Source organism: Aedes aegypti, chromosome 2 (assembly GCF_002204515.2).
Source record: "Aedes aegypti strain LVP_AGWG chromosome 2, AaegL5.0 Primary Assembly, whole genome shotgun sequence".
Lineage (NCBI taxonomy): Eukaryota > Metazoa > Arthropoda > Insecta > Diptera > Culicidae > Aedes > Aedes aegypti.
In genome coordinates this window covers 250,444,700-250,471,849 of record NC_035108.1, presented here as the reverse complement: position 1 = coordinate 250,471,849, position 27,150 = coordinate 250,444,700, and the positions used below count along the sequence as shown (strand labels likewise).

Here is a 27,150-nt window from a genome sequence, read left to right as displayed (position 1 = left end):
TTACTATGGAGAATTTTTGAGAAATATTCCAAACACGCTATTACTGTAATGTAAAAAAAAACTTATCATCTCATATTGAAAACTCATTCTTCATATCTTAATAAAGGATGTTGCTGATGAAACAAATCCCTTTGAGCTAATTTTGTTTGGGATTTTGGTACATATTTGCAGGGCTCTAATCCCATATTAAGCTAAATAATAGCAAACAAACTCATGAATATCTCTTCTGCTATCCGTTGGATTGAAATGAATAAGGGATGGGAGCTTTTGCTTACTCTCAAAGTGCAATTTTAGCAGATCTAATATTATTGATCAATAACGGCGCCGGCCAAGTCCTACCAGTCAGTTAGGATGGGGAAGGAATGTTAGTGTGCAATGATTGTTGCTTCTAGATACCGAGAATACCTCTGCATCTCCACAATCACCACGGAAAGGCTGTTTATCAGTGAGGGAGGAAAAGATCTGGGAGTCACCTTTGATAGGTGATGCCATCCATGAATAAAGAGGAAAAATACGACTATATATACTTAAAGTTAGTTTTGCATTTTTGTCTCGAGAAGTTTTTGGTAGAAGATTTAAAACATACGATAGCATCCATAAAGTTGAACCATTCAAAAGATGTTTAAGTAATGGCGAAAAGAGAAAAATATATGTATATAGTTATGTCCCAACCTGCCAAACATCATTGTACAAGTTCTTCCACAGCATAGTTCCCACGCCAGAGTTAGCGCCAGGCAAAACAACAACAACGGACATCCGATCCTGTACGTGACAATTGGATGGGAGACATCGCGCGCCAGCGATTCCCAGCTGACCTCAGCATCACAAACGTGACGATCGCATGGGAAACATCTCGCCGTCATCGATGGTTCCCAGCTGACCGTAGGGCTAGGTAGGTTACTAGTTTACTAGTTAGGGAAGATCAGGCAGTGTTAGTTTAGAGCTAGGACAGTGAGGTTCTCTAAAAAGTGTGTTTGACTTGTAATTTAAAAATATTATATGTGAATAAAGGTGATTATGGAAGTTAGTTCCTTTTTTTTTAGAAAGTGATGAAACACTTATGAGTGGCGCAGTCGAAAAGGCCCACTCTACGTTGAAGAGAAAGTGTTATCTGGACCAAAAGACAGTGCAACTAGGAACTTGTGAAAACGTTATTGCGTTCCATCAGTGCTTAGTGCGTGAAGTGTTTTTTGGAGCTCGACCCTGTAGCTGAGGACGCCCGGAACGGAATTCATCGAGAAGACCACACCACCCCTCAACCCGTAGGCGGTTTGCGACGTTCTTTGCCAGAAGCATCATTTTCAACGGCTGGATTCATCCACTTGAGAGCGGGAGAATCTAAAAAGGTTAGTGTGAATTTTAATTTCTTTTAAATTATTGCATGCCTAAATTTCAACCTCTTATCGGGGCCAAAAACAAAACAGTTGTTCGACCTTTTATTAAAGTGAAAGCTCGAAAATTCGCAAATATGGAGCAAATTAACCTCCAACAATTGTACGATAATATGGTTGCCCTAGAGCAACGACTAAACTCTCTCCAATTGGAAAACAATTTCCTGAGAGATCAAAATGCTGCCCCTGCAGTACGCGAAGTGGCGCAAACAGACATATTTAGGATCCCTGATCCGATTAAAACCATCCCCACTTTTGATGGGAATAAAAAACAATTGAGTGCATGGTTTACGACAGCCGAACGCACATTAGAACTCTTCAGAGCAAGAGTTACCCAGGATGCATTTAGCATCTACGAACAAACAATTATAAACAAAATCGAAGGGAAAGCACGCGACACAATATGTGTTAATGGCAATCCTACAACCTTCGCCGAGGTAGCTGATGTACTTCGAACCATGTATGGCGATAGGAATGATATGTCCACATATCAAACGCAATTGTGGACACTTAAAATGGATGATTCTATCCATTCGTATTATAAAAAGACAAAAGAAATTATACAAAGTATGAAATCTCTTGCGAAGGAGAAACAAAGTTACCGAGATCATTGGGTGGCTATAAATGAGTTTCTCGATCAAGAATGCCTTGCGGCCTTCATCAATGGTCTTAATAAGCCATATTTTGGATACGCGCAAGCGTCTAAACCAGCTGATTTAGAAAGCGCATACGCGTTTCTTTGTAAGTTTCAAAACGCGGAGCAAACAAAAAAGCATACACAGGTTCCAAACACACAGAAAACATTTGGAAATTTTAAAAATAATAACAAAACTGAAAGAGTTGAAACAAAATACCAACCCAATTCTTCTCCGAAATTTACGAAACCACAATCGGATAGACAAAAAGTTTCCCCTATGGAGATTGATCCCTCCTTACGTTCGAACCATAGAAACAAAATAAATAATCATGACACCGTGGAAGATTCTAACGATGATGAAAATGAAGATACTGAAGTAAACAATGAATTTGATTTTGAGGAGGAAGTAAATTTTCAGGTTTCTCAAACCGACAACGATGTGAGGTAAACGCAATAAATGGATTACCATTTATTAGAATAATATTACACAATGGAATCAAAGCAAAGCTTTTGATAGATACTGGTTCAAACAAAAACTTCATTTCACCAGATTTGATTCCCGACTTAAAGAAAATTCCATGCAAACCTATACTAATCTCAAACATCAAGGGTAATCACAGAGCTAATCAGAAATATATGATCGATATTTTTAATACGAAGCAAATGATTCCATTTTATCTTTTTAAATTTCATAAGTTCTTTGATGGAATTCTTGGTTACGAATCAATGACTGAATTGAAAATATCCATAGATTTGTTGAATAAAAAACTTGTCCTGCCTAATAAAACTGTTGATTTCGCAATACGAAAATATGGACCACCGGAAGAAACCATTAACGCTCAGTCTGCAAAATTCATAAAAATTCCTGTATTATTGCCAAACGATGATGTTCTAGTACAGAAGAATCTAAAAATTAATCAGATAATCATTCCATCTGGAGTTTACAAAGCAAAGGACGGATATATTGAAGCTTTGGCAACCAACTTTGGGAATCGTACAACTTTTAAATGGACAAAACCATTAAAAGTTGTTTCATTCAAAAATGACTATGAAATATTCCATACACAAGCTACAATTGGTAAGAAATTGGACACAAAGGAAGAATTAAATCACCTAATTAGAACTTCTCATTTGAACTACGAAGAAAAATCTAAACTATTCAACATTCTGAGCAGGCATCCAAACATCATTCATAGAGAATCTGAAAAACTTACTTGCACAGAATTTGGAACCCATAAAATAAACACTACAGATGAAATTCCTGTACATGCAAAAACATACAGATACCCTCACATTCATAAACCTGAGGTTGATAAACAAATTACCGATATGTTGGCCGATGGCATAATACAACAATCAATTTCTCCATGGATATCGCCAATCTGGGTAGTCCCAAAAAAAGCAGATTCTAGTGGACAGAAAAAATGGCGCATAGTAGTGGACTATAGGAAACTAAATGAAAAAACCATTGATGACAAGTTTCCAATACCAAATATAGAGGATATCCTAGACAAACTGGGGAGAAGCGCGTATTTTACTATTTTAGATCTGAAATCAGGATTTCATCAAATAAAAGTGGATCCTACAGATCGCCAGAAGACAGCTTTCAGTACAGACAAAGGACATTTCGAATTTATTAGAATGCCCTTTGGTCTAAAAAAATGCACCTGCAACCTTCCAGCGGGTCATGAATACAATTTTGAAGGAATTAATTGGAAAATGCTGCTTAGTATACTTAGATGATATAATTATTTTTGGAAGCTCATTGCAGCAACACATTGAAAATTTAGACAAAGTCCTTACAAGACTTACTGAAGCAAACTTGAAAATCCAACTGGACAAATGCGAGTTTTTGACAAAAACAATATGAATTCCTTGGTCACATCGTTACACAAACTGGTATAAAACCAAATCCAAACAAAATCGAGAAAATTTCAAACTGGCCAATACCCAAAACAACCAAACAAATAAAAGGATTTCTAGGTCTTTTGGGATATTACCGAAGATTCATTAAGGATTTCGCCAAATTAACAAAACCTCTAACGAAATGTTTAAAAAAAGGAGCCAAGATAATACACGATGATGAGTTCATACAATGCTTCAATGATTGCAAGCAAATGCTTGTGTCAGACCCTATATTAAGGTATCCTTATTTTGAAAATAGATTTATTTTGGAAACAGATGCAAGTGATTTTGCATTAGGAGCAGTCCTTTCGCAAAAATTTGAAGATTCAAAGGAACACCCAATTGCATATGCATCACGCACTCTGAATGATACGGAATGCAATTGGTCCGCAACCGAAAAAGAGCTTGCTGCGATTGTGTGGGCTGTAAAACATTTTAGGCCCTACATTTATGGAACAAAATTTCTTCTGAGAACAGATCACAAAGCTTTGTTATGGCTAAGACAGAAAAAAGATTTGAATCGTAAATTGTTAAATATGAAACTTGAGTTAGAAGAATACGAGTTCGACATAACATATAAAAAAGGAACATTGAATAGAAATGCAGACGCTCTGTCTAGACTAGAAACAGACCAACAAACTTTAGTTGCAATGCATGAGACTGGCGATGATTCTATGACACAACATTCGGCAGATACCGACGATGGTGATTTTATTCCGAGTACGGAAAGACCCTTGAATGAATTTAAAAATCAAATTCTTCTCGAACAATCAACTGAAAATACCATTGAAACTTTAACAATATTTCCACATTATACGAGAGTTGTAATAAAGAAACCAGTTTTCAGTCCTGCTATTCTCATCAATATACTGAAAGACTACGCTAGTCCAAACTGTACAACAGGAATATTTTGCAAAACCGAAATTCTGCGAAACTTGCAAATAATCTACAAAAATTATTTTTCCAGAGCTAAAACACTCAAAATATTCTGGACAGAAAAATTGTTAACCGACGTTATTGAAGAAAATGAACAAGATCAAATTATTCAAGCACGGCATAACTACAATCATAGAGGAATAGTAGAAACTTACAAACACATTAAAACCGAATTCTTTTTTCCAAAAATGAAATCTAAAATCACTCGTTTCGTAAATGTGTGCAAGTTATGCCAAACAAGTAAATACGAGCGACACCCGTATAAAATTAAATTCAAACTTACTCAAATGCCATCAAAACCACTAGAAATTGTTCATTTAGACATATTTATAATTCGAAATAAATTATATTTGACATTTTGCGATAAATTCTCAAGGTTAGCAACTGCTATACCTATTCGAACACGAAATACTATCCATATCATTCAAGCATTCGCCAAGTTCATAACAATGCTTGGTAAACCAAATATTCTTGTAATGGATTCAGAAGCCTCGTTTACTTCGTCTGCAATGAGAGAATTTTTAGAGGAACATCAAATTGAATATCACTTCACCAGTGTAGGTCAATCGTCATCCAATGGTATCGTAGAAATTGTTCATCGAACCTTGCGAGAATTACATAATATATTATCAAACAAGAATTCCACCAAAGATCTCTCTGAATCTACAAAAATAAATTTAGCAGTGGAAATTTATAACGATTCAATTCACTCACAAACAAATTTGACACCAAGAGAATTATTCCATGGAATACGAAATAACTCCACTGTCCCACAGGACCTTGACGAGAAAATTAGACAAAAAGAGAAATTATTCCTGGAATTTAAGGAAAAGCAATTTGAACGTAAACAAAAGGAATTGGAAAAACTGAACCGGAATAGAGAAGACCCTGAAGAATTCTAGGAAAACAGAACTGTTTACCAAAGAAAACGAAATAACTTGAAACATGAAGAAAGATATGCAGAAATTAAGGTTAAAGAAAACAAAGACGTATGTATAATTGATCAAAACTCCAGAAAAATTCATAAATCGAAACTGAAAAGGAAACGTAAAATTACTTAAAAGTGCAAGCATAGTGCATATTGAAATAATAATTAACTGATTTGGAACAAATTCTTCTAAACATTGAACATTATGCTGGCACTTGATTATAAATCGAAATACCTTCTAACATTATTATTTTATTCCACAGATCCGGACACAATGCGGTGGATCCTATTCGTAATCCTCATACTCCCAATCCTATCATCCTATTTTTTCTTTCCAGCAAACGGCAAGCACTTGGAAATTACTGATTTGAAAGACAACCCTGGTGTTGTGGCTCTTAAAGTAGGTAAAGCTTTTGTTATACAAGGATACGACTTATTAGTTCACACAATTAAATTAGATGCATTCCATGAAATTTTACAACAGTATGGCATAATGATAAATGAAATAGAAACAAATTTTAATACAAAAGACATTAGGGATCTTTTAAAACTGAAATTTATTCAAACAAACATGACATTTCAGAAACTTAGCTTTCGGAAAAGATCAAAGAGAGCCATCAATATTCTAGGCACATTGGTAAAAACAATAACTGGAAACCTGGATAATAACGACCTAATAACATTAAATCAAAACATTAACTTTTTACAAAATTCAAATAAAAACCTCATTGAGTCAAACAATCAACAAATAAAAATAAACAATCAATTTGAAGACAGAATGAATAACCTGACAAGAGTAATATTTAACGAAAACAAAGAAATAGGTAAACTCACTAATCAGATTAGGGCAAATAACAACATAAAGGTCTCCTGGGAACAAATTCAACATTTCCAGCGATTAATCTTCAACTTGGACGTGGTTCAACGGCATTTGGATGACATCTCGGATACGATTGTCATGGCTAAAGTGGGCGTTTTATCCAAAAGCATCCTTGAAGCATCAGAAATTGATTACATTATCGGAAAATTGGAAAAGGCAGGAATTTCCATTATCAGCGATGAGCAAGTATACGAATTTTTGGAACCGGCAGCCTTCTACAACGGTTCATGCATTGTGTTTCTCATTAAAATTCCAAAATTCCTACAAGGACCCTACCAACAGATTATGGTGGAAAATATTCCTATCAATGACGAAGTAATACCGATCGATTTCACGCACGCAGTCCTAGGGACGAATGAAACATTTGTTGTAAATGATACTTGCGTAAACATTGAACAGAATATTATGTGCAAGTTACACACAATGAAAAATGTCTCGGACGATATGTGCATTCATCGATTACTAAGAGGGAATCCCAGCAGCTGTCCATTCAAAAAATACAACATTATTCGAGAAATCAAATCAATTGGAAGCGGAAAAATCCTCATTAAAAATGCACATCCAACTGTGCAATTGAAAAACAGTTGTGGTTTTGGCCCAAAAAACCTAACTGGATCACTACTTATCACTTTTAGGAACTGTTCCATCCAAGTGGACAATAAATCATTTGAAAACACCCAATTCGAATACAGCAACACTTTGGAGATTCTCCCACTGCAGTCAACCTTGATCAACAAGTCAAAAACTATTACAACAGAAACACAAACCTTGCAAGAACTACACATAAACAATAGAAAACGAATTGAATTTTTGGAAACAACCAATAGTCATGTTTCATACGGAGGCACTTTCACAATGGTCATCTTTCTAATAATATTTCTTTACCTTTTCAAAGAAATAAGGACAATCTGGACGAAAATTGTAATCAAAGCATCTACACCTACAACTTCCAACATCGAGTTGAACCGGGGCGGTTCAAGCTAGGAAGGGGGGAGTTATGTCCCAACCTGCCAAACATCATTGTACAAGTTCTTCCACAGCATAGTTCCCACGCCAGAGTTAGCGCCAGGCAAAACAACAACAATGGACATCCGATCCTGTACGTGACAATTGGATGGGAGACATCGCGCGCCAGCGATTCCCAGCTGACCTCAGCATCACAAACGTGACGATCGCATGGGAAACATCTCGCCGTCATCGATGGTTCCCAGCTGACCGTAGGGCTAGGTAGGTTACTAGTTTACTAGTTAGGGAAGATCAGGCAGTGTTAGTTTAGAGCTAGGACAGTGAGGTTCTCTAAAAAGTGTGTTTGACTTGTAATTTAAAAATATTATATGTGAATAAAGGTGATTATGGAAGTTAGTTCCTTTTTTTTAGAAAGTGATGAACACCCTTCCATAAGTATATATTTGAAATTATATGAAACAGGAATAAAACACTTGTTGTGACGAACCAAACAAGTTTGTTTGAATATTACACAAAAATAAAGTTGTCATGAAAAAAGGTGTTATCATGAGCATGAAACGAGCTCACCAGTTGGTAATCCATCCTCGACTGAACACAAATATATTTTCGCACTCACACCACGCGAACCGCGAAACTTCTCGGCGTTTTGAAAACGAACCGACTTGCTTGCAATAAAAATCAACTGAGTTGCTACGAAGTATAAAAACTATTAGAATTCTTAAACACCAACTAAAAACAGCCTTCTGCAAAATTCAGCAATCATTTTAAAAAAATCAAGAAACCACAACGGATATTGTAAATATTCTACCAACAAATAATATTCACCAGAATTCTGCCATGGATTTGTCAGCTACTGTTAGATATCTTAAAATAATCAATGGCTAGGAACGATGTACGATGGATTTGCATGAAATCTCTCAAAGGATTTTTTTTTCAAGTGTTCCCCCAATATTTTATTGAGATTTTCAAAGGATGTATTCCAAGAATTAGTCCAGAAATTTGTTTTTTTTTTCAGGCAGTACTTTGAGTTTTCTCAGAGGAATGTCCCTTAGCGATTCCTTCATATATTTTCACAAGAATCCCTATGAGAACTCTTTTAGAAAATCTCCCATGCATTCCTCTAATAGTTTTCATTAAAATATCAAGGAATACATTTTCTTCAAAATTTTGAGTTATGAGTCTTCGAAAAAATCCTTTGGAGCAGAGCTCATATTTTATTTAATAACTCTCTGAATATTCGTCTAGAAATTTCTCTAATGGCAACTCAAGACAATCCTTTATTTAAATTTTAAGAGATTTCTTAGGACATTCACTCTTGAACATATCTATATATTGTATACAACCGACGTTCCTCAAGCCTCTAGATATTTGAGTGTTTTTAAGTAACAACTTCAAAATATTTACCAACAATTCCTTGAACAGTACCTCTAGTTATTGGATATGATGTCTTGGGTAGACCCTAAACTTTGTCTTTTAAATTTATTTTATTGATATTTCTTCGAGGACCCCACCTTGAATAACTTCACGAGTTTCTTCTGCGATGCCCCTGATGATTCGTATCTTATAAAAGTATCCGAAAAGAAATAATAAAAGTGCAATCTGTGAGTCTTAAAAAACACCCAGACATAACTTTGAGATATCCTCCAAAAAGTCTTCTAAAGATGATTCCAGAAATCCCATGGGTTTAAGGTAAAACAAATCACAGCGTGAAATGTAGTTAATAAACTTATAGTAGCGTCTCCTAAAATATGTCCTGAATGTGTCTAAACATTTTAAAGCAAAATGTGTCGACATTTCGGTAATACATTTAAAAAAATCCTTATGAATTCAGTGGGAGATTCCTAAAGGAATCAATGTTCCAAGTAGTTCCTTTAAGATTCTCAAGAAGGACGAAGGGATTCTTCCAGGAATATGGTTAAAAAAATGTCTTACAATTTTCTCCATGATCTCCATTTAGTATTCTCCCAAGGACGTTGAGAGCTACATTTTAGGAAGTCGAGAAAATTTTTAACTCGAAAGGCTTGGCCTTGCTGAATAGCTATGCGTTTACCATGGGGGTGGGACGTTTCGCATAAAAACGTTACACATAATGGACGTTTGGCATAAATATAATTCTGTGCCTTCTTTAAAATGCTATCTGTTCTTATATGAAACTGATTTATACCAAACGTCTTTATTGGAAAAGTCTTTATGTGAAATAGTATACCCAGGAAACATAAACTCGTATAAGGTAGTGCGTAAGAGTATGAAAGTGGAGGCGATATACGTACATGTGCCAAAAGGCTGCATGCAAAATGTATGTATATCGCCCCCACCTTTGTACTCTTATATCCTATCATATACGATAGTGTGTTTACTGGGTACCCGTTTACCTTTACTTTTTTGTCACTTCATAAGGATATGTTAGAAATAAACCCATAAATAGTAATTCCTCGAAATATTTCCATGAAAATAAACTTCAAAAATTACCATCAAGACATACCGTTTTGATTCATATTCCGAACACTTAAGGCTAACGGTAACTTCAAATGCATCTGATAGGCATAAATAAACTGATATAGGACGGACTCGATTATCCGGAGACATGATTATCCGGTGACTCGATGATCCGGGATTTGATTATCCGCCATTTTAGACTCGATTGTCCTGCTCCGGGTCATTTGTCCGAATGCCATTTGGCCGAAAGGGTAATTTTGCCGATTGTACGACATTTCCCAGAATTACGTTCCCCAGAACGATATTCCCCAGAACGCCATTCCCCAGAAATACATTCCACAGAATGGGGCGTTCCCCAGAAAACCATTCCCCACAAAAAAAAAGATATTTTTGGGGTGTTAAAATCCAGTTAAATGGTAAATAGTAAATAGTGAACGCATTTAATGCAGTCTTTCATTTATTGACTGGAGAATCTTTAAATCAAAATTCTACAAATTAATCAAATACAGCGCCACCTATGGTCGGAAATGTAATTCGAATCGTTTGGACCATTTTTTTTATATTTTTGACGATTTTCTCCTTACAAACTTCAAGCTCGTTTAGCCCCTCCTTAGAGTTGATGGACTCAAATGTTTAAGTATTTTATTGTAGTCTGATTAATATGGGCCACCCTAGTGCACACAGACTACGATAACTTGTAGCTATTTAGTTTTGCTATAAAAGTAATTACCAAAGACAAGAGAAAATTTGCTAGTATAATTGTGTTCCATTTATCTACATAATTACGAAGACAATAAACCTAGGAAGAACAGCATATGTTCAAAAGAAGGGAGAATATGCTATGAAAGCAGAAAAAAACAAATTCCATCAATTTATTTTGTACATATAAGGAATATTACACTATACATAACACCCTTTGAAAATAAAATTAGAAAAATCAGCCAATTTTAAGAGAAGGAAGAAAAACTATGAAAACAAAAAAAATCCAATAGCTTGGGTCATGTTTGATCATAAAACATAGTATGGCATATGTAAGAGCAGCTTATCTTAAACGGTTGTGCTACTTTTCCTCGAATGTCGGTTCCCCAAATTTCGTTTCTCCGAATGCCACTGCCCCGAACAACCCGTTTCCCGAAATAGCCATATTCCCGAAAAGTTTTAAGCTCTAATAATTTCCATAACTTTTTGTGTTTCAAAGTGGTCAACGACCCGGTCATCTGATATGCACCCTTCTTCACTTAATTGGCGGTTCTTTCGAGTTTCACCATCATAGGCATTTTTGGAAAGATGTATTTAGTCGAGGATGACGTTATAATCTATATTGTCTTATTATTCATTCTAGTTCAGCACCCAGTCCTTAAAGACTATTCTTGCACCTGTTTGAACTGCATCACTTTTCGGGGAAACGAGTCATTCGGGGAAATGTCTTTTGGGGAAACGAGTCATCCCAAGAGGTGGCATTCCGGGAAATGATATTCAGGGAAACTATAGTAGCACAATCATGTTAAGTAGATGTAAAATTGTTAAACAGCACTTAAGATTTTGGTTGGGTTTGCCGATGAACACCTTAGTCATTTATTTTGGATTTTCAAAACCACCTCTTGCCCCCTTCGTAATCTTTTAGTCCGTACAAACGTTTTGAAATTTGTATGGGCCTTGGTCTTTGGCCAAACCATGCCCCCATAGATGACCAAGTGGTTTATGGACGGCCCCTTTGGTGGTTTGCCTGAGACAAGGGAAGCAAACTCTCGCCGTTTAAAAGGTTTTTTTTTGAACTCAATTCCGATTTTATTCGCTAGAGATCCATAATAACGATTTTGACAAAATAATATTATGGCTGATTTGCCATCTGTGTCCTGAATTAGAAGCTTATGGGAATTCGAATCAATTCAGAAGGTACATTTTTTACCGAGAAAAAAAACTAAATAACCAAATTTATTCTTTCCGCTCTTTAAAAACGTATAAAAACGATTCTGGGGAATGTCCCATTCTGGGGAATGTCCCATTCTGGGAAACGTCCCATGGGTTTCTGGGGAACGTCATTCTGGGAAATGTCGTTCTGGGGTTTGACTTTCTGGGAAATGTCCTACAACCGAATTTCAAAGCTGAATTTGAAAGATTTACAAATAATTAGCTCCTTAGCGTTAGTTCAAGAAAAAATCATAGATGAAAGAAGAACATCCAAAATGTAAGCAATTTTGCACTTCTTTGCAAGCGTTAATAGCTGCCAGCATTGTTAATATGTCAGCTCTGACAGTAACTAAAACGGTTTACGACTAATCCGTCCTTCTGCAGGATCGGTTTGCTTCGTTCTCTAGAATCGTACTAAGTAAATCATTCAAAATTTCTAGCAACTACAAGTTTTGCTTCTTCTTTTGACAAAATAGAAACAGTGACCTTCTTTAACGTAAGTGTTCAACGAGTCGTTCAGATTACTGCTAGACTGCTAGATTCATCTCAACTAGTTTTACTGACCATAAACTAGGATATTCGAAAGTATAAAATAGATTAAAATATACATCAAAATTAAATTTCAAATTACTTTTATTTCCTAGCAATTTAATGACATATTTCACCAAAACATTTCAACCAAATCGTCATACAAAAACCGAGTGTTCGGGATATGAGTCTGTTCTGAATTTAAGATAAAACGGTATTTCAAACGAATGTAGAGAAAAAATCTGAATACTTCTTGTTGAAATTTATAAATGAATAAAATTTATATATAAATCTCTGAATGAAATTCTGATGGACTTTATGTAGATATGCTAAATTGAAAAACAAAAGTATTCAACAGAAAAATGCTAAGTTTCTTCATTTAGCATGAACCTTCATGAGGAAGAAATATTTAGAATACTTTAGTAGTTGTTGGTATTTGTTCTGAAAGAATTCAAGAAGGAAATTTTTGAAGAAATTCTTAAAGGTGTCTCTGATTGAAAATTTGTGTAAATCCTCGGATGCGCCCTATTAAGAATCTCAAAGAAGAAACTATTCAGGAAGTAATTTATAGTGGGATTCAACGGTTATTTCATAGTTGAAGATTCGTGCAAAGACTGCTTAGCCAACATTGTTTCAATTAATCTTTATAGAAAATTAAGGTATAATTCATGGAGAATTGCCTGAAGATATCTGTTGAGTAATTCCTGGAGAAGCTATTGGATAAAATCGTATAATTTGTAGAATTCCTTTGAATGTTTCTTGAAAAATCGTTAAAGCAATTTTTGCAAGAACCTTTTTTAAAATTCCCGGAAAAAAATCAGTAATTGCCTCAATCAGATTGTATTTAGGGCTCAATTTTCGTACTGTAACAGAATGATTTGCTGAAAGTTCACATTCTTCATTGTGTTTTGTATCACGCAAATGCGGAAGATGTCGAAAATGGTCATTTTGTAAGGAATACACAATGGAATTCGTGGTAATTATATTCGGGATTATCTTTTGTAAGAAATATATGAAAAGCCTTTGAGGACGCACAAGACCCAATCCTGGCTACGCCCATGCCTACCAACCGAACTGCTGCTTGGTGCGCCGACATATTTGATGGTCATCTGTACCCGTATTTCTAGCATGTGTCGTGTGCCGGCTTCTTCCTTCATTCTCTGCCGGCCGAGTTAACCGTGTTTTCTACTAGCCGAGATTTCCTACGTACATACATTCCGAATGGTAGGTATGCAAGCTGAGCCTCAGAAACCGCGATTTTAATGACGCTGAATACCGATTGGCGAGGGGCAACCGATTTGAATGTCATGAATCATTTGGACTCCCCTTCCCCCGAGGGCCTGAACACATGTGGCTGCAGCAATTGGGATTGAAAGCCCGCTATGGCAGACTGAGTGCCTCCACCATAAATGGTCTACGAAAAAAATGGGAATTTAAATACTATCGGCGTCGCGTTCGTCGCCACATTGGGAACCTTTGCAACACTACTTGTGAGTTGTGGCGTGCAAGTAAAACCTTGAATGGCTATTTTACGAGCTTGTTTGGTTGGATTTGAGTGGACTGTGGCGATTTTTTGGTTCGACCAGCACATCATTAGCTTAAACTTTATTTCGTCAAATAGTCGGTTGTCTGCAACGTTAAGTTTTTTTCTTTTTCTTGCTAGGTTTGACCATGACAAAAGCGGACTTCTAGCCTTCGCAAAGCAAAATTGAGGATAGCGATCGTGTTTACTAATTAAGTGTTGTTGTTAAGTATTAGTTTAAATATGATGAACGACCATTTACAAGTCGCTCCAAAATTTTAAATATTTTGTTTCGTTTGACCGCGATACCACGGGGCGGTGCAAAATTCAAACAGCTTCAAAAATCTATTTTCTATAGCTTCCTCACCATCCACACGATAAAAACAGTGTTCTGCTCAATGTTTTTGAACCGGCATCCAAATCTTGGAACCAATATTGAGGGGTGGGCCAGTTTTTAGTTCCAAAAAGAAATCCAAAAACTTTGTTAAACCTAACGAAAATAAGTCAGCGACAAAAGTTTCGCCTGGTTGGTAATTTTTAAGAACTCCACCTTGTATTGCTTAAAGATCTTGTTAAGGGTAATTTATGATCCATGATTAAGATTCTGATAGAAATCGGTTTAAAATTTTGCAAGCATGTGTCTGCAGACTTTTGTTTGAATTATTCCACTTTCTTTATTGATGTTTTAGGAATGGAGTTCTGTTTGATCTTTCGACCTTGACACTTGCTTTTGCCGGGGCGAGCGACGAGGGCAGGATCAAACATGTCGCGCGTCGGTCTCGTAAGTGAAAAAGTGGCGTGATCGGGAGTTCGGTTGAAGAAAGTGAAAAAGTGCTGCGATCGGTTAGTTCTGTTTGATCTTTCGACCTTGACACTTGCTTTTGCCGGGGCGAGCGACGAGGGCAGGATCAAACATGTCGCGCGTCGGTCTCGTAAGTGAAAAAGTGGCGTGATCGGTGAGTTCGGTTGAAGAAAGTGAAAAAGTGCCGCGATCGGTTAGTTCTGTTTGATCTTTCGACCTTGACACTTGCTTTTGCCGGGGCGAGCGACGAGGGCAGGATCAAACATGTCGCGCGTCGGTCTCGTAAGTGAAAAAGTGCCGCGATCGGTTAGTTCTGTTTGATCTTTCGACCTTGACACTTGCTTTTCCCGGGGCAAGCGACGAGGGCAGGATCAAACATGTCGCGCGTCGGTCTCGTAAGTGAAAAAGTGGCGTGATCGGTGAGTTCGGTTGGAGTAACTGAAAAAGTGCCGCGATCGGTTAGTTCTGTTTGATCCTTCGACCTTGACGCTTGCTCCTGGGCAGTGCGTCAAGAAAGCCCGAACAGTTTTTTTTTTTATTCTTTTTGGGTCGCGCGCTTATTTTTTTTCCTGAGTGCTTTTTTATAGCCGAGCAAACGAGTGAAGCCGAAAGTGGATTGTGGCTGCTCAGTCAAGGATAACGGATCAATTGGTGAGCTCGTTTCATGCTACTATTTCTAATCTATAAAATATATGATTTATCAACAAACTATGGATGGTTCGTCACTGTGAGTGTCGACACAAACTCTGATTCATGATTTATTTATGTTTAACATTTTTTTTTTCAGAACACCTTTTATATACCTTTATTTTTGTAATTAAAAAAAACTTTGAATGGTTCGACACTACAAGTGTAGACTTGCGAAAGGTTCACTTTATTCAACAAACTTTGGATGGTTCGCCACTGTAAGTGTCGGCATAATAATAAGAGTGTTCTATGATGTCCCAACCAATCGAGTTTTTTGTTTCTTTTCAAATGAGTAAAATATAATAACACATGCTTTCGTCCTGACAGCTGTAGGAATGTTACATTTAGGTATTTGTTCAACAAACTTTGAATGGTTCGTCACCTCAAGTGTCGGCATTATTTTCCTCTACATAGAAATTGTTCATATCAAATGAAAATATTATATTTACGTATAAGTATGTATATATCTCACAAATCATTGTTTATCATGGTCTAATCGCTTATCAAAGTGAATCCTATGACCCAACGATCCTCCCCATTAACAAACATCCCTCCCAGTAGCCTTTGTGGAGATGCAGAGGCAAACACGGTCTCCAAAAAGCAAAGGTTACACACTAACATTCCTTCCCCCAATCCCACCTGACTGCAAGGACGTGGCCGGCGCCGTTATTGACCCTGTATAAATAGAGGCACTGAATTATGCACACTGAAGAAGATTATGGCCAATCCCAGCCGAACTTCTAGTTGATTCTTTGTGCATTTTCACTGACTTCGGTCAATCACGGAATAGCAACCATTGATATGTGTAGTCAGTCTAAGCTAAGCTAAGCTAAGCTAAGCTTTCTTTATTGATGTTTTAGGAATGAGTATTAACTATGAGAAGATAAGTTTGTACTTACATTACAGTACCTATCAACATGTTTAGCACAAATTTATAAATTTTTCCAGAATTTTGCACAGAACACTATTTATCATCGTAAGGAAGATGGGGTTTACCATTTTTTTAAATTTTAAACCGTCCTAATGCCGATGCTCTCCAAAAAACAAACCCTCAATCAACGGATCTAATCTTAGCTCTTCATGACGATCGCACGAGCAGTCAAAGTACGACACATCGCCCTTCTCGTAAATATTTTTGGCGACACATTGTGCTTCCTCTTTCGCGCCGCTTTACCCACTGCTGCGCGAACTTCCTGCTTCAAAACTCTAGTCGCCCAACTCGTGTTGTTCCGCGAAAATACACTTGGGACGCGCGTAAAATTAACATTAATTAACTCGATCAGATCAGGGGCCCAGATAGCCGTAGCAGTAAACGCTCAGCTATTCAGCAAGACCAAGCTGAGGGTCATGGGTTCGAATCCCTCCGATCGAGGATTTTTTTCGTAAGAAAAATTCTCTCGACTTCTCAGAATCGTTGTACCAACCAATTGATAAACACAATGCAAGCTCCTCAGTTAATATCTTTGGAATAATACTGATAAGTACAATTGGCTGAGAAGCAGGCTTTGTCCCAATTGGGATGTATTGCTGCCACCACAAAGAAGAACTCGATCAAAAACCGACTGCCGACTGGCAATGACGATGTATGATGCTTTGTTGTTGAATGCGAACTCGCTGCGAGTTGTTCTTTCAGTAGATCACTTAATCTTATGCTTTCCGATGCCGACCAATATACGGCACAGAGGAGGACCTGAACACTTGCGGAGAAGATTCGTAGTGGTGGAAGGCAGCTTTGACGAGAGGTTTTCAGCACGAATGAGGAATTTGGCATTGAAGATGCATTTAAGGGTTTTGAACTGAAACTAGTGAACGTACAGCGTACGGCTATCTCGAGATTCACTGATCAGTTTTGTGGGTTTGTTTGATCTCTGGAAGAAGTTATACATACAATAGACTTGGACGAGGTTTTCATCGAGTGATTCCAATAGGAACTCTCGCTTCAAGATTCTTTAAAAAAAACTGCACAAGTATCGCATTAGAGAATACGGCGGATATGTATAATACTACGCTAGATCAGCACTAAACAACTGTAAAATCTTGATGTAGATAAGTAAAACAGTACTGAACACGTCGAAAAACATGTTATTATTGAATATTTGGAGAAAGAAATCACTTTTAGATCAAAAATGTCAGTTATTCCCCTAATATAGTACAGAAACCACTACTGGTGCCTTATTTTGGTTTTGTTGATGATGTTAACATTTTTATAAATTTCAATCCAACATTTTTCATTTACCATATAGGTGGCACACTTGCCCCAATAAGTGTATATTTCAAACAAACTGGATTTCATATGTTAAACTAAATAATTTTTTCGTTCATATGTCACAATAACATACACATTTGAATAGTTTCACGATGTACAGTATGTTAGAAAAAATTGTTAATAATTAGCCTTTTACTATACTTTTTAGAAACAACAAAATCTTATAAAAATCCACTGAATTTTTGTTGTTTGTACAAAAGTAAAGCAGAGCAATTTTCACCATATTTTGATCATTGTATTGTGAACTATTAGGGGACATAATGTAAAGCTCAAAGAAAAAAAATATTTTGTAGTTTTTAGAAAAAGCAGGAGTGGCACACTTGCCCCAAAGTCCGCTATTATGCGAGATAGATATGAGGCTATGGAAAAATGAGACCAGTGCTACGAAGAACACTTGAACGCATAGAAGGTCAAGACAACCATTTTCAAATGACTACCCGACCAGTGGATTACCACAAAATGGTATCACAATTATTTCAAGATTTGTTACACATAACAAATTTTGTTCCTTTTTTGTTAAAAGCACTTTGAACTGATGGAGGAAATTTTAACACCAACACATACCAGTTGTCATACCGAAGACTGTTTCAAATTTGTTTTAATGTTTTATAATTATAACACAATTTGTTATACAAAATCAGAGCGCAATTTTTTATACATTTGCGTTTCATTCATGTAAAGAAAATAATACATTTTGTTATAATTCATTTATATGAAATAACAAAATGAGTAATATTTTTGTTTGATTTGCAACATAATGAGTTACGTTTTTATTTACATTATAACATCCAGCCAAAGTTATAACATATTTTGTTGAAAAAAAACGTGCAAGCTTAATGATTAAATCTGTTACATCTCTCTTGTAGTCAACTGGGCGTGTATGCAATAATTGTCGATATCTTAATTTGTTTTGTACAATTCTAGGAGAAAAGTGACCTAGATATTTTTATGAAGATTTTTAGGAATTTCTGTACAAATTTCTGAAGTGATTCTTCTAAATATTTTTTCAGATTTTTTTAAGAACTCTTCTATATTCTTTCTCATAAATTTCCCCTACAACCTTTTTCAGGGTTCCTCCACGAATTATTCCAAATATTTTCCAGTAATACAATCAGAAATTTTGCCTTGTAACTCCTCCTTCAGAGGTTGCCAGGTTTACATTTAGAAACTGTCGATAATTAGTTTAAAAACGGTACAGAACACACGTTTACTTTCAAAATATAATAATTGTTTTTGATCATGCTTGTGTGCTCTAAACCCAAATATCATGTTCAAAATCCCTGTTGATTAGGTTGATATTAGAGTGTCCATCCCGGCACAAAAAATCTCGGGATTTGAGAAATATCGGAACTTTCCATTTCCCGGTATATACGTTCTGATGTCCCGGATTCCTGAAATACACGTAAAACTTGCTTGTAAATTGTGTATGTAAATCTTTTTTTTTTGTTTCAGACTCAAGCTGAAATAAATTAAATAGAAAAGCACCATCTTGGACCGTTTCAACTGTAAAACATACTATGTTATAGCTATCTTTTTATATTGTAAAGTTATTTTTTCTTATATTTCATTGTAAAAACATTGTATTGTGGAAATTTCACTTCCATTTCAACAGAAATACTAGTTTTGTTGAATATCAGAAAAATTCCGGGATCCCAGCACCACTTTGATCAGGTTCCTGAGGTTCCACAAAACATCAGTTTCATGCACACTACCCGAGCAGAAGAAATGTTCTAGAGAATACCAAACTGAAGTATTCCATACCAGATAATTTCTAATACTAACAACCTAACTGAGGTATGAATGAGCCCTGCATAAGAGGTAAAATACCTCAAATAATATCTCATTCATTTTCTACTAACACCAAACTGATAATTAGATCAGGTATTACTTAAATAATACATGATGGATTTTCATATAAAAGTGATTTTTTTTTTCAATAGTACCCGAGCAGAAGAAAATAACTACTGAATACCAAATTGAGGTATTCCATACCCAATACTTACAACCTGAATGAAGTATGAATGAGCCCTGCATAAGAGGTAAAATACCTCAAATAATACCTTCTGCATGTTCTACAAATACCAAGCTGATATTTAGATCAGGTATTGCAATACCTATATAATACATGATGAATTTTCATATAAAAGTGAAATTTTTCAATAATAGTTCAATACCTCCAGCAGTCCTCAATAGCTAACGAATACCAAAATGAAGTATTTTTAACCTTTTTTCAAATACCATTATAATACTAAAATAAGGTATTAATAACTGAACAATACCTAATTGTGGTATGATACCAAAATATGGTATGCATAAGTTATTGTCGAGTTATTCTTTCCTCCTCGGGTAGTTCAATACCTTCAGCGGACCTAAATAGCTATCGAATACTAATATGAATTATTTTTAATTGTTTTAAACATTTTTTTCCAATACCATTATGAATATATATACTTAAATGTGGTATTGGCAACTGAACAGTACCTAATTATGGTATGATACCAAAATATGTTATCCATTATTTATTGCGAGTTATTTTTTCCTCCTCGGGTAGCACTGCCTGTTGGCAAAATTTTAAATCAACTAGCCCGAACAATGAGAGCCCTTCACTTTGTTAACAACTTAATAAAAAACGTCATCTTTCTAAAACACTGTTCTAAAAGATCAGGCTCAGTATTAAACGCAAAAAAAATCTTCTCACAGCATAACACAAATGAACAACACATTTTTTAAAGAAAATATTTGTGACAAAACTTTTGAAAGATTCAACAATAATTTTAAATTTGGAAGTGTACGTCAAAATCACCGTCTATTAACGAATGAAGGGAAAATTTGTGATTGAAATATTTTTCCAGCACATCTCAAAATCACCAATATCATGTGTTTGCTTTTATAATATGAAAGAATGTTGACTGAACAGTCTTTAGGGTATTTAAAACGCTTTTTTTAATTTTTCCCGACGTTTCGGACCGTTTGGGACCTTTTTCAAGGTTTTTTTTTAATTCCTCATGACAGTTCAGAGTTTAGCAAAGCCATCTTGAGTAGAAAACCGTAGTGATTGAACCCTTGAAAAAAAAAAAGAAAAAAAAGTTCAAACGGACCGAAATGTCGAGACTAAAACGTTAATTCCTCAAAGACTGCTCAGCCAACATTGTTTCAATAACATAACTTCAGTCGAAGCTCATCGAAGCAAAATTTTATAATATGTAGAAATATTACCAGGTTCTGAAGTAATGATCAGCCGTGCTTTGCAAGAAATGATAAAACAGTGTTTGTACCTGTTATGGTTACATTATATTTAGAAAGAACATTCAATGTTTAAAAGAAGGGTGAATTTGTGCTGAATAGATCAAAATCTACTTTGCAAAAAAAAAAAAAAAATTGCAATAGCGAAACTCAGAAGAAGAATTAATATTTGAAAGAAGGGTAATTTCTAGATAAATAATAAAATACTATTGGCAATAACTTTCCTAATATACTTTAGTTTATTCAAGAGCATATGATTGTTGATTAAAGTGTTATTTTGTATTAATTGACTCCTAAAGGCTCCTAAGGCTAAAAACGAATGTTATCTTAAGAAATCCTTGGTTATGCCAAACGACCATTATGCCAAACGGCTTTATGCCAAATGACCCACCACCTCTTGACTTACTGAACAACTTTGCCGAATACGCCATCTTTATAAGTGGTCAGGATCCACCTTACAAATCTACAGGATCTAGAGATATCAAATGTTCCAAAGCTACATTCTTATCCCACAAAATTATTATAGTGCAAGTTCGAATGAGCGCCCCTACCGGCCAAGTTTTCAGCTAAATGGATGTTCCTCAACTTCTAAAGAAAGATTGTACCGAGTACTGGAACTTCGCCGAAGACAGTACTGTGCTATCTCTTAACGCATACGAGATATTCAACAACACCCCCAAATTGATGAAATCCCATAAGTCCAGGCTATCCCATAACGTCTCCAACCATGTGTCTTATGGGAGGCCTGACATATTAAGCTTATTCGTACTATTTTATCAGTGTTGCCAGCGTAAAAATAATGTATTTCGCTATCCTGAACGCAATGTGTAACACAAAATGTATAGTTGAACTTTACTTGAACGTGAGTTTTATCGATTTTACTTGAGCAGTGTTGCCAACTAAGACATAATTTTTAACCTTTCATGAAACAATTGGATTACAATGGAAGAGAGTTCATATGTTACTGAGCATTTTGTTCATCAAATCCGCTCAAGTTTTATGATTTTTCTTAATTTTTCCTGAACAGTGTTGCCAGCCACATGAACATTTGTACTTCGGCCGTCTGTGTGGCACGCAACACTTCGTTTAACATTGGTGAATATTCGGTACCGTTATAATTTATTGGTATCTACAGTAGTGGACAAAATATTTCCAACTTTATCGATTTTCCATATAAATTGGTCAACTATGGAGGATTTTTTTTTTTGAAATCTTTGTGGAATGATTTGTATGAAATTTAGAATGTTAGACATAAATAATTTTTGAACGATTTTTCCATTCACGAGTTTAAAAGTCATAACGGTTGACTAAAGTTATTTTTTAAACGAAAAATTAAAAACGATTTATCTGAAAATAGGAAAGCCCAACACATAAACTGTCTGCAGCAAACTTTTTCATATTGCCTAGGCAGCGTCCATTTATTATGTAACGGTAAAATTGAAAATTTTTGAACCCCTCCCCCCTTCGTAACGCTTTTAGTATTAAAAATTTCAAATGTTTGTATGAGCCGTAACGCTTGAGCCTACTCCCCCCTCCCCCTAGAGCGTTACGTAATTTGTGGATGCCGCCGTGGATTCAATTCTATTTTATAATATTTTTATGTTCCTATTGTTCGTTATTGCGCTAGATGGTATTATGCGAAGAGCAGGAGGTAGCAGTCGAAGAACAATTGTCAACAGATCCAGTCAACTTATATGCTTCGCGGATGATATGGATATTGTTGACTAGGAAAAGGCTTTGCATAAATCGTTTTCAATTGATTTCGAAGCACGAACAAATCAAGCGAAGAAAAACATCGCATCTGTATCGGACTATGATCTGCAAGCTGTAACAAGCGTGATAAACAGCAGCAGCAAAGAAGATCGGGGGCATAGACTGTAGACGGGAAACAGACTCTCATGATATGTAGTGGATCATAATTGTAACAGTGAGCGATAAATGAGAGATTCTCTCAATTTTCTCAAAATTCAACCCCTGCCTATAAAGTATTGTCATGTAAGATGGGTATACGTTCTAGGTGGTCGATGAGTCCGTCTACCTTTGATCCATGCCGACAGCTGATATAAACGTTAATCATTAAATATTGATACCTGATGGTCCAAGTACTATGGGCCCTAGAAGAAACTTTTACTATGTAGTTGGTGTTCAATTGAAGTATTGAAATCAAAGTCAAATGAACTAATAAGAAATCAACGATCAGTTTTGAGTTCTGAAAAAAACTACAGTCCATCCAATCAATCTTTTATAGATGGCACAACACGATTGCAATACATTTAATTTACATTTCAAATATTATATGAGAATACGCCTACCAAGTACAGCTTCAGGCTTCGCTTAGTACCTAACTAGTAGATAATGATCTAGTTCGACTGTTCTATTTAAAATAATTCGTCACGCAACACTGCACTATTGCAGCACAGCTGAGCTTGATTAGCGGCTAGTGATAACCAGCAGCTTGTTATTACTCAAAGCCACCCAACCCATAACATGCTGACAGATCCTCATTCCAAGGGGCCCAGATAGCCGTAGCGGTAAACGCGCAGCTATTCAGCATGACCAAGCTGAGGGTCGTGGGTTCGAATCCCACCGGTCGAGGATCTTTTCGGGTTGGAAATTTTCTCGACTTCCCAGGGCATAAAGTATCATCGTACCTGCCACACGATATACGCATGCAAAAATGGTCATTGGCATAGCAAGCTCTCAGGTAATAACTGTGGAAGTGCTCATTAGAACACTAAGCTGAGATGCAGGCTCTGTCCCAGTGGGGACGTTACGCCAGAAAGAAGAAGAAGAAGATCCTCATTCCATACGTTGTTCTTTATTAAAACCATACCATCATGCACGGAAATTGTGAGGCGTCTCATTTCTGACAATTAAGAGACACGTATGTCTTGCAAGCTTCACTGATCGCTGTATCGGCAAAAAATCGCCTCAAAAACACTGAAGCAGAACAAACGCTAGATAGCATCGATTGATAAAAACCCATATTAGCTGCTCGTTTCGTGACGACAATCTAGTCCACCAATAGTTAAGCTTGCAACTGCAACAGAATAAGCGCACGATTATCCTCCCAACCCATGTTTGCGCTTTTTTTTAGGAATTGGGGCCATTTGAAATGTATTTATGGTTTTCGCATCGCATTAAAAAAAAAGTTGCATAACCTCTCCGCGGGCCACGTGTTCACTAGTGCTTCGATCGGCTAAATAGCATTACCCACCCAACCCAGAGCCCTACTGAATGGGATTTTAAATAAAATTAGCCATAATGATCGCTTTTCCCCTCGATCACAATGCGCGCACGTCACGAACTCGCCGGAATGGAATGGAAATGCATTGCAATGCAGTTCGCTGTCTACTGGAGGCGCATTGCCGCCATGACGGGCACGGTGTGCTTCAATGAAGAATTTCAGTGTAGTCAAGTCTTTTACCGGTAGCATTTTTAATAATACCTCGAAATAACGTAACTCAATCGTTTATTGCGTTACGTTACATCGAAGCAGAATTTTGTTTTCTTAATTTTGTGTTTTGGGGTGGAACAGTTCAGTCTAATGAATTAATCAAAAACAACTATATGTTTTCGTTGTCCGACGTTTCGGTCCTTATTGAACCTTTTTCAAGGATTGGATTTTGTTCAACATGTATTTTTTTATGAAGCATACTAGCATGCGTATTAAGCCTTTATTACGTCTAACGCAATTGTTTATATAATTCCTGATGGAATTTTTCTTGGTCTTGGAAAATTTTTGACAGTTTTTGGGTGGAACTTTTGGAGCTCTCATGGTAGAATATTTGGTAGGTATTTTGAGATGAATCCATGGAGCAACTATAAGAGGAAGTTGTATAGGCATCCTTGGAAAGGTTTTAAATGTAATTCTTGGTGAAATTCCAGGAGAAACACCTCGAGAAAATCTAAGGGAAATCCCTTGAATGAATTTCTGGAGAAGTAGCAACTGCTGGCGGTCAATCATGCTAATGCTCTAAGTATAATATAACAACAAATTTTAAGGAATTCATCAATTCGACCTCAGATTGCGGTACTACAAAATTATTAGAACGCATTATTATTTTTTTCAATTCTGCACTATTTTTTACAAGTTCTCAATTAAAATTCTTCTATTTATAGATTTTGAACATAGGTCATCCGGTTCCGGAGTCTTCCGAAACTCCTACAACAAGGTGCCTGAGTTTATAGATAAGCTCCTTAAAAGCTAACATTGTTGATCAGAATTTCATTCCATTCATAAATTAACAACTAAACAAAGTTTTCCGTCAAAGAAATTTATTCGGGTTTTATAGAAACATCAATATATAACATGAATATCTTTCAAAACCAGGTGCCCTATGATCAAAAGCAATACAATTTTTGATTGCTAACTTTTAGAAATATATAACCAAAAAAAATCATGGTCTGAATTTTATAAAATAAATGCTACCGGTGGAGCGGTTAAGATTTGCGAATTCAGTCGTGAAGATGAAAGACGAAGCCCAGACTTTGTATGCCCAAACCGACTGTCTCATATTCTGTCTTGATTTGAGAGTAAAAGGTCGAAAGACAAAACATCAAAAGGAAAAAAGGTCGAAAGACATAAGGTCACAAGACAAAATGTTGAAATTGGCTTGCTGGGTGCGATATTTTTCTTTCTGTACAAAAAAATCGATCTTTTGTCTTACAATTTTCTGTCCTTTCGACCTTTTGTCATAGATTTGTATGTTATGTAGTTGATATTTTTTTTTTAAATCCTCAATTTTGTTTTAATCATTGGAGTAAGAAGCACACCGTGTTTCAGATGTTTTTCCGCGACTGACTGACTGACCGAGTGGCCGCCGGCAAGTGTTTTTCTTTTATGTAATGTTTGCGGCTCATCACGATGATACGGTCGACCGGTGGCAGAAGCGAGATGGATGGATGGATGTTGACTGCAGCTGTGGGACAGACAAGAGCGTACTTTGTATTAGTTTTTCGCGCCATTGAGTGATGGCACCGAAAGGAGATCAAACGGAAAGAAATGGCCATTTGATCGCATCGATGAGTTCGATCGTGGTTGAGTCGATAACGATACTGGCCGGTGTATCCGTTTGGTCACAAGTACACCGGTATTTACTGTGTGGGTTCGAATCCCAACGGTCGAGGATCTTTTCGTAAAGGAAATTTTCTCGACATGATAGGGCAATGCAAAATATACATGCAAGAATGTTCAATCGGCATAGAAAGCTCTCAGTAAATAATTGTGGAAGTGCTCATAAGAACACTAAACTGAGAAGCAGGCTCTGTCCCAGTCGTATCGCCAGAAAGAAGAAGCATTTGAAGGTTTCGCTTCAGAGGGTTAGCTTAGCAAAATACTGCTTCCACCTTTTAATCAATCTACTACATATTAGTAAATAAGACCCATAATAATAAATAAAAATAAATAAAACATAATTGTATATGTTTGAAAAACAAAGTTATCGAATGAGATTGTTTGGTAATCTTGATGCATTGTACTTCAGAACTTCTCTACACAACTTCATAAACCGAAGTCCACTCGACGAGACAAACAATTTTATCGGATCTGCGTTGTTGAAAGTTACTTGGCTGATATCAAAGGTTACCAAAGGTTTGGTTTGGCAAACAAAGGAACACTAGATTTAGATCAGAAGCTGCGTTTTCCTAATTGCCTCCAACAGCGAAGATAGCAGGAGTAGGTACTTCAATGGATGTAGGATGCGACGAACATGGCGACATCAACAAAGAAAAGTGAAAACAGCCCGTTTTGTTTAGGGCTTTTTTGGCTGGGGTGGTACGATGTCGTGAAGTGGAAACCTGCGAGCCTGCGCAGAAAGGATCCATGCTGTTGTTGTTAGACTGCAGCAATTAGAACGAACACCAAACTCCTGGTGGTGGTGTGATGTACTCCGTTCCGCATCATCGTGGAATGTGTGTACTGGGATAGGTCCGGCATGGTATGTGGTTTTGGTTAATTTATGAGTCGATTTCAACTCATGTCGTAGTCGTACCAAGGGGGATGGCGAATGAAGAAGGGGAGAGTGAATAAGCAGTATTGTTCTACGGGGTGATTAGCTGTGCACGTGCTCTAAATTGCTTTCATGGCACTTTCACCAGTTCAAAGGTTGTT

At 36.4% G+C, this 27,150-nt stretch overlaps 2 protein-coding genes across 4 annotated transcripts in view; one reads left to right on the top strand and one right to left on the bottom strand.

Moving 5' to 3' along the window:
• Positions 1-27,150, bottom strand: part of LOC5569496 (protein bunched, class 2/F/G isoform) — a 505,547-nt gene that overhangs the window by 151,929 nt on the left and 326,468 nt on the right. The gene's annotated exons all lie outside the window — the stretch shown is intronic.
• On the top strand, positions 653-8,039 carry LOC110676527. 2 transcript variants are annotated; one of them, XM_021844779.1, is made up of 2 exons: positions 653-1,346; positions 6,136-8,039. In XM_021844779.1, the coding sequence occupies exon 2, from the start codon at positions 6,291-6,293 to the stop codon at positions 7,659-7,661; it is 1,371 nt and encodes a 456-aa protein (XP_021700471.1). In that variant the 5' UTR covers positions 653-1,346; positions 6,136-6,290; the 3' UTR covers positions 7,662-8,039. The 2 variants fall into 2 exon arrangements, with proteins under 2 accessions (XP_021700471.1, XP_021700470.1); XM_021844778.1 differs by having other exon boundaries at positions 6,061-8,039.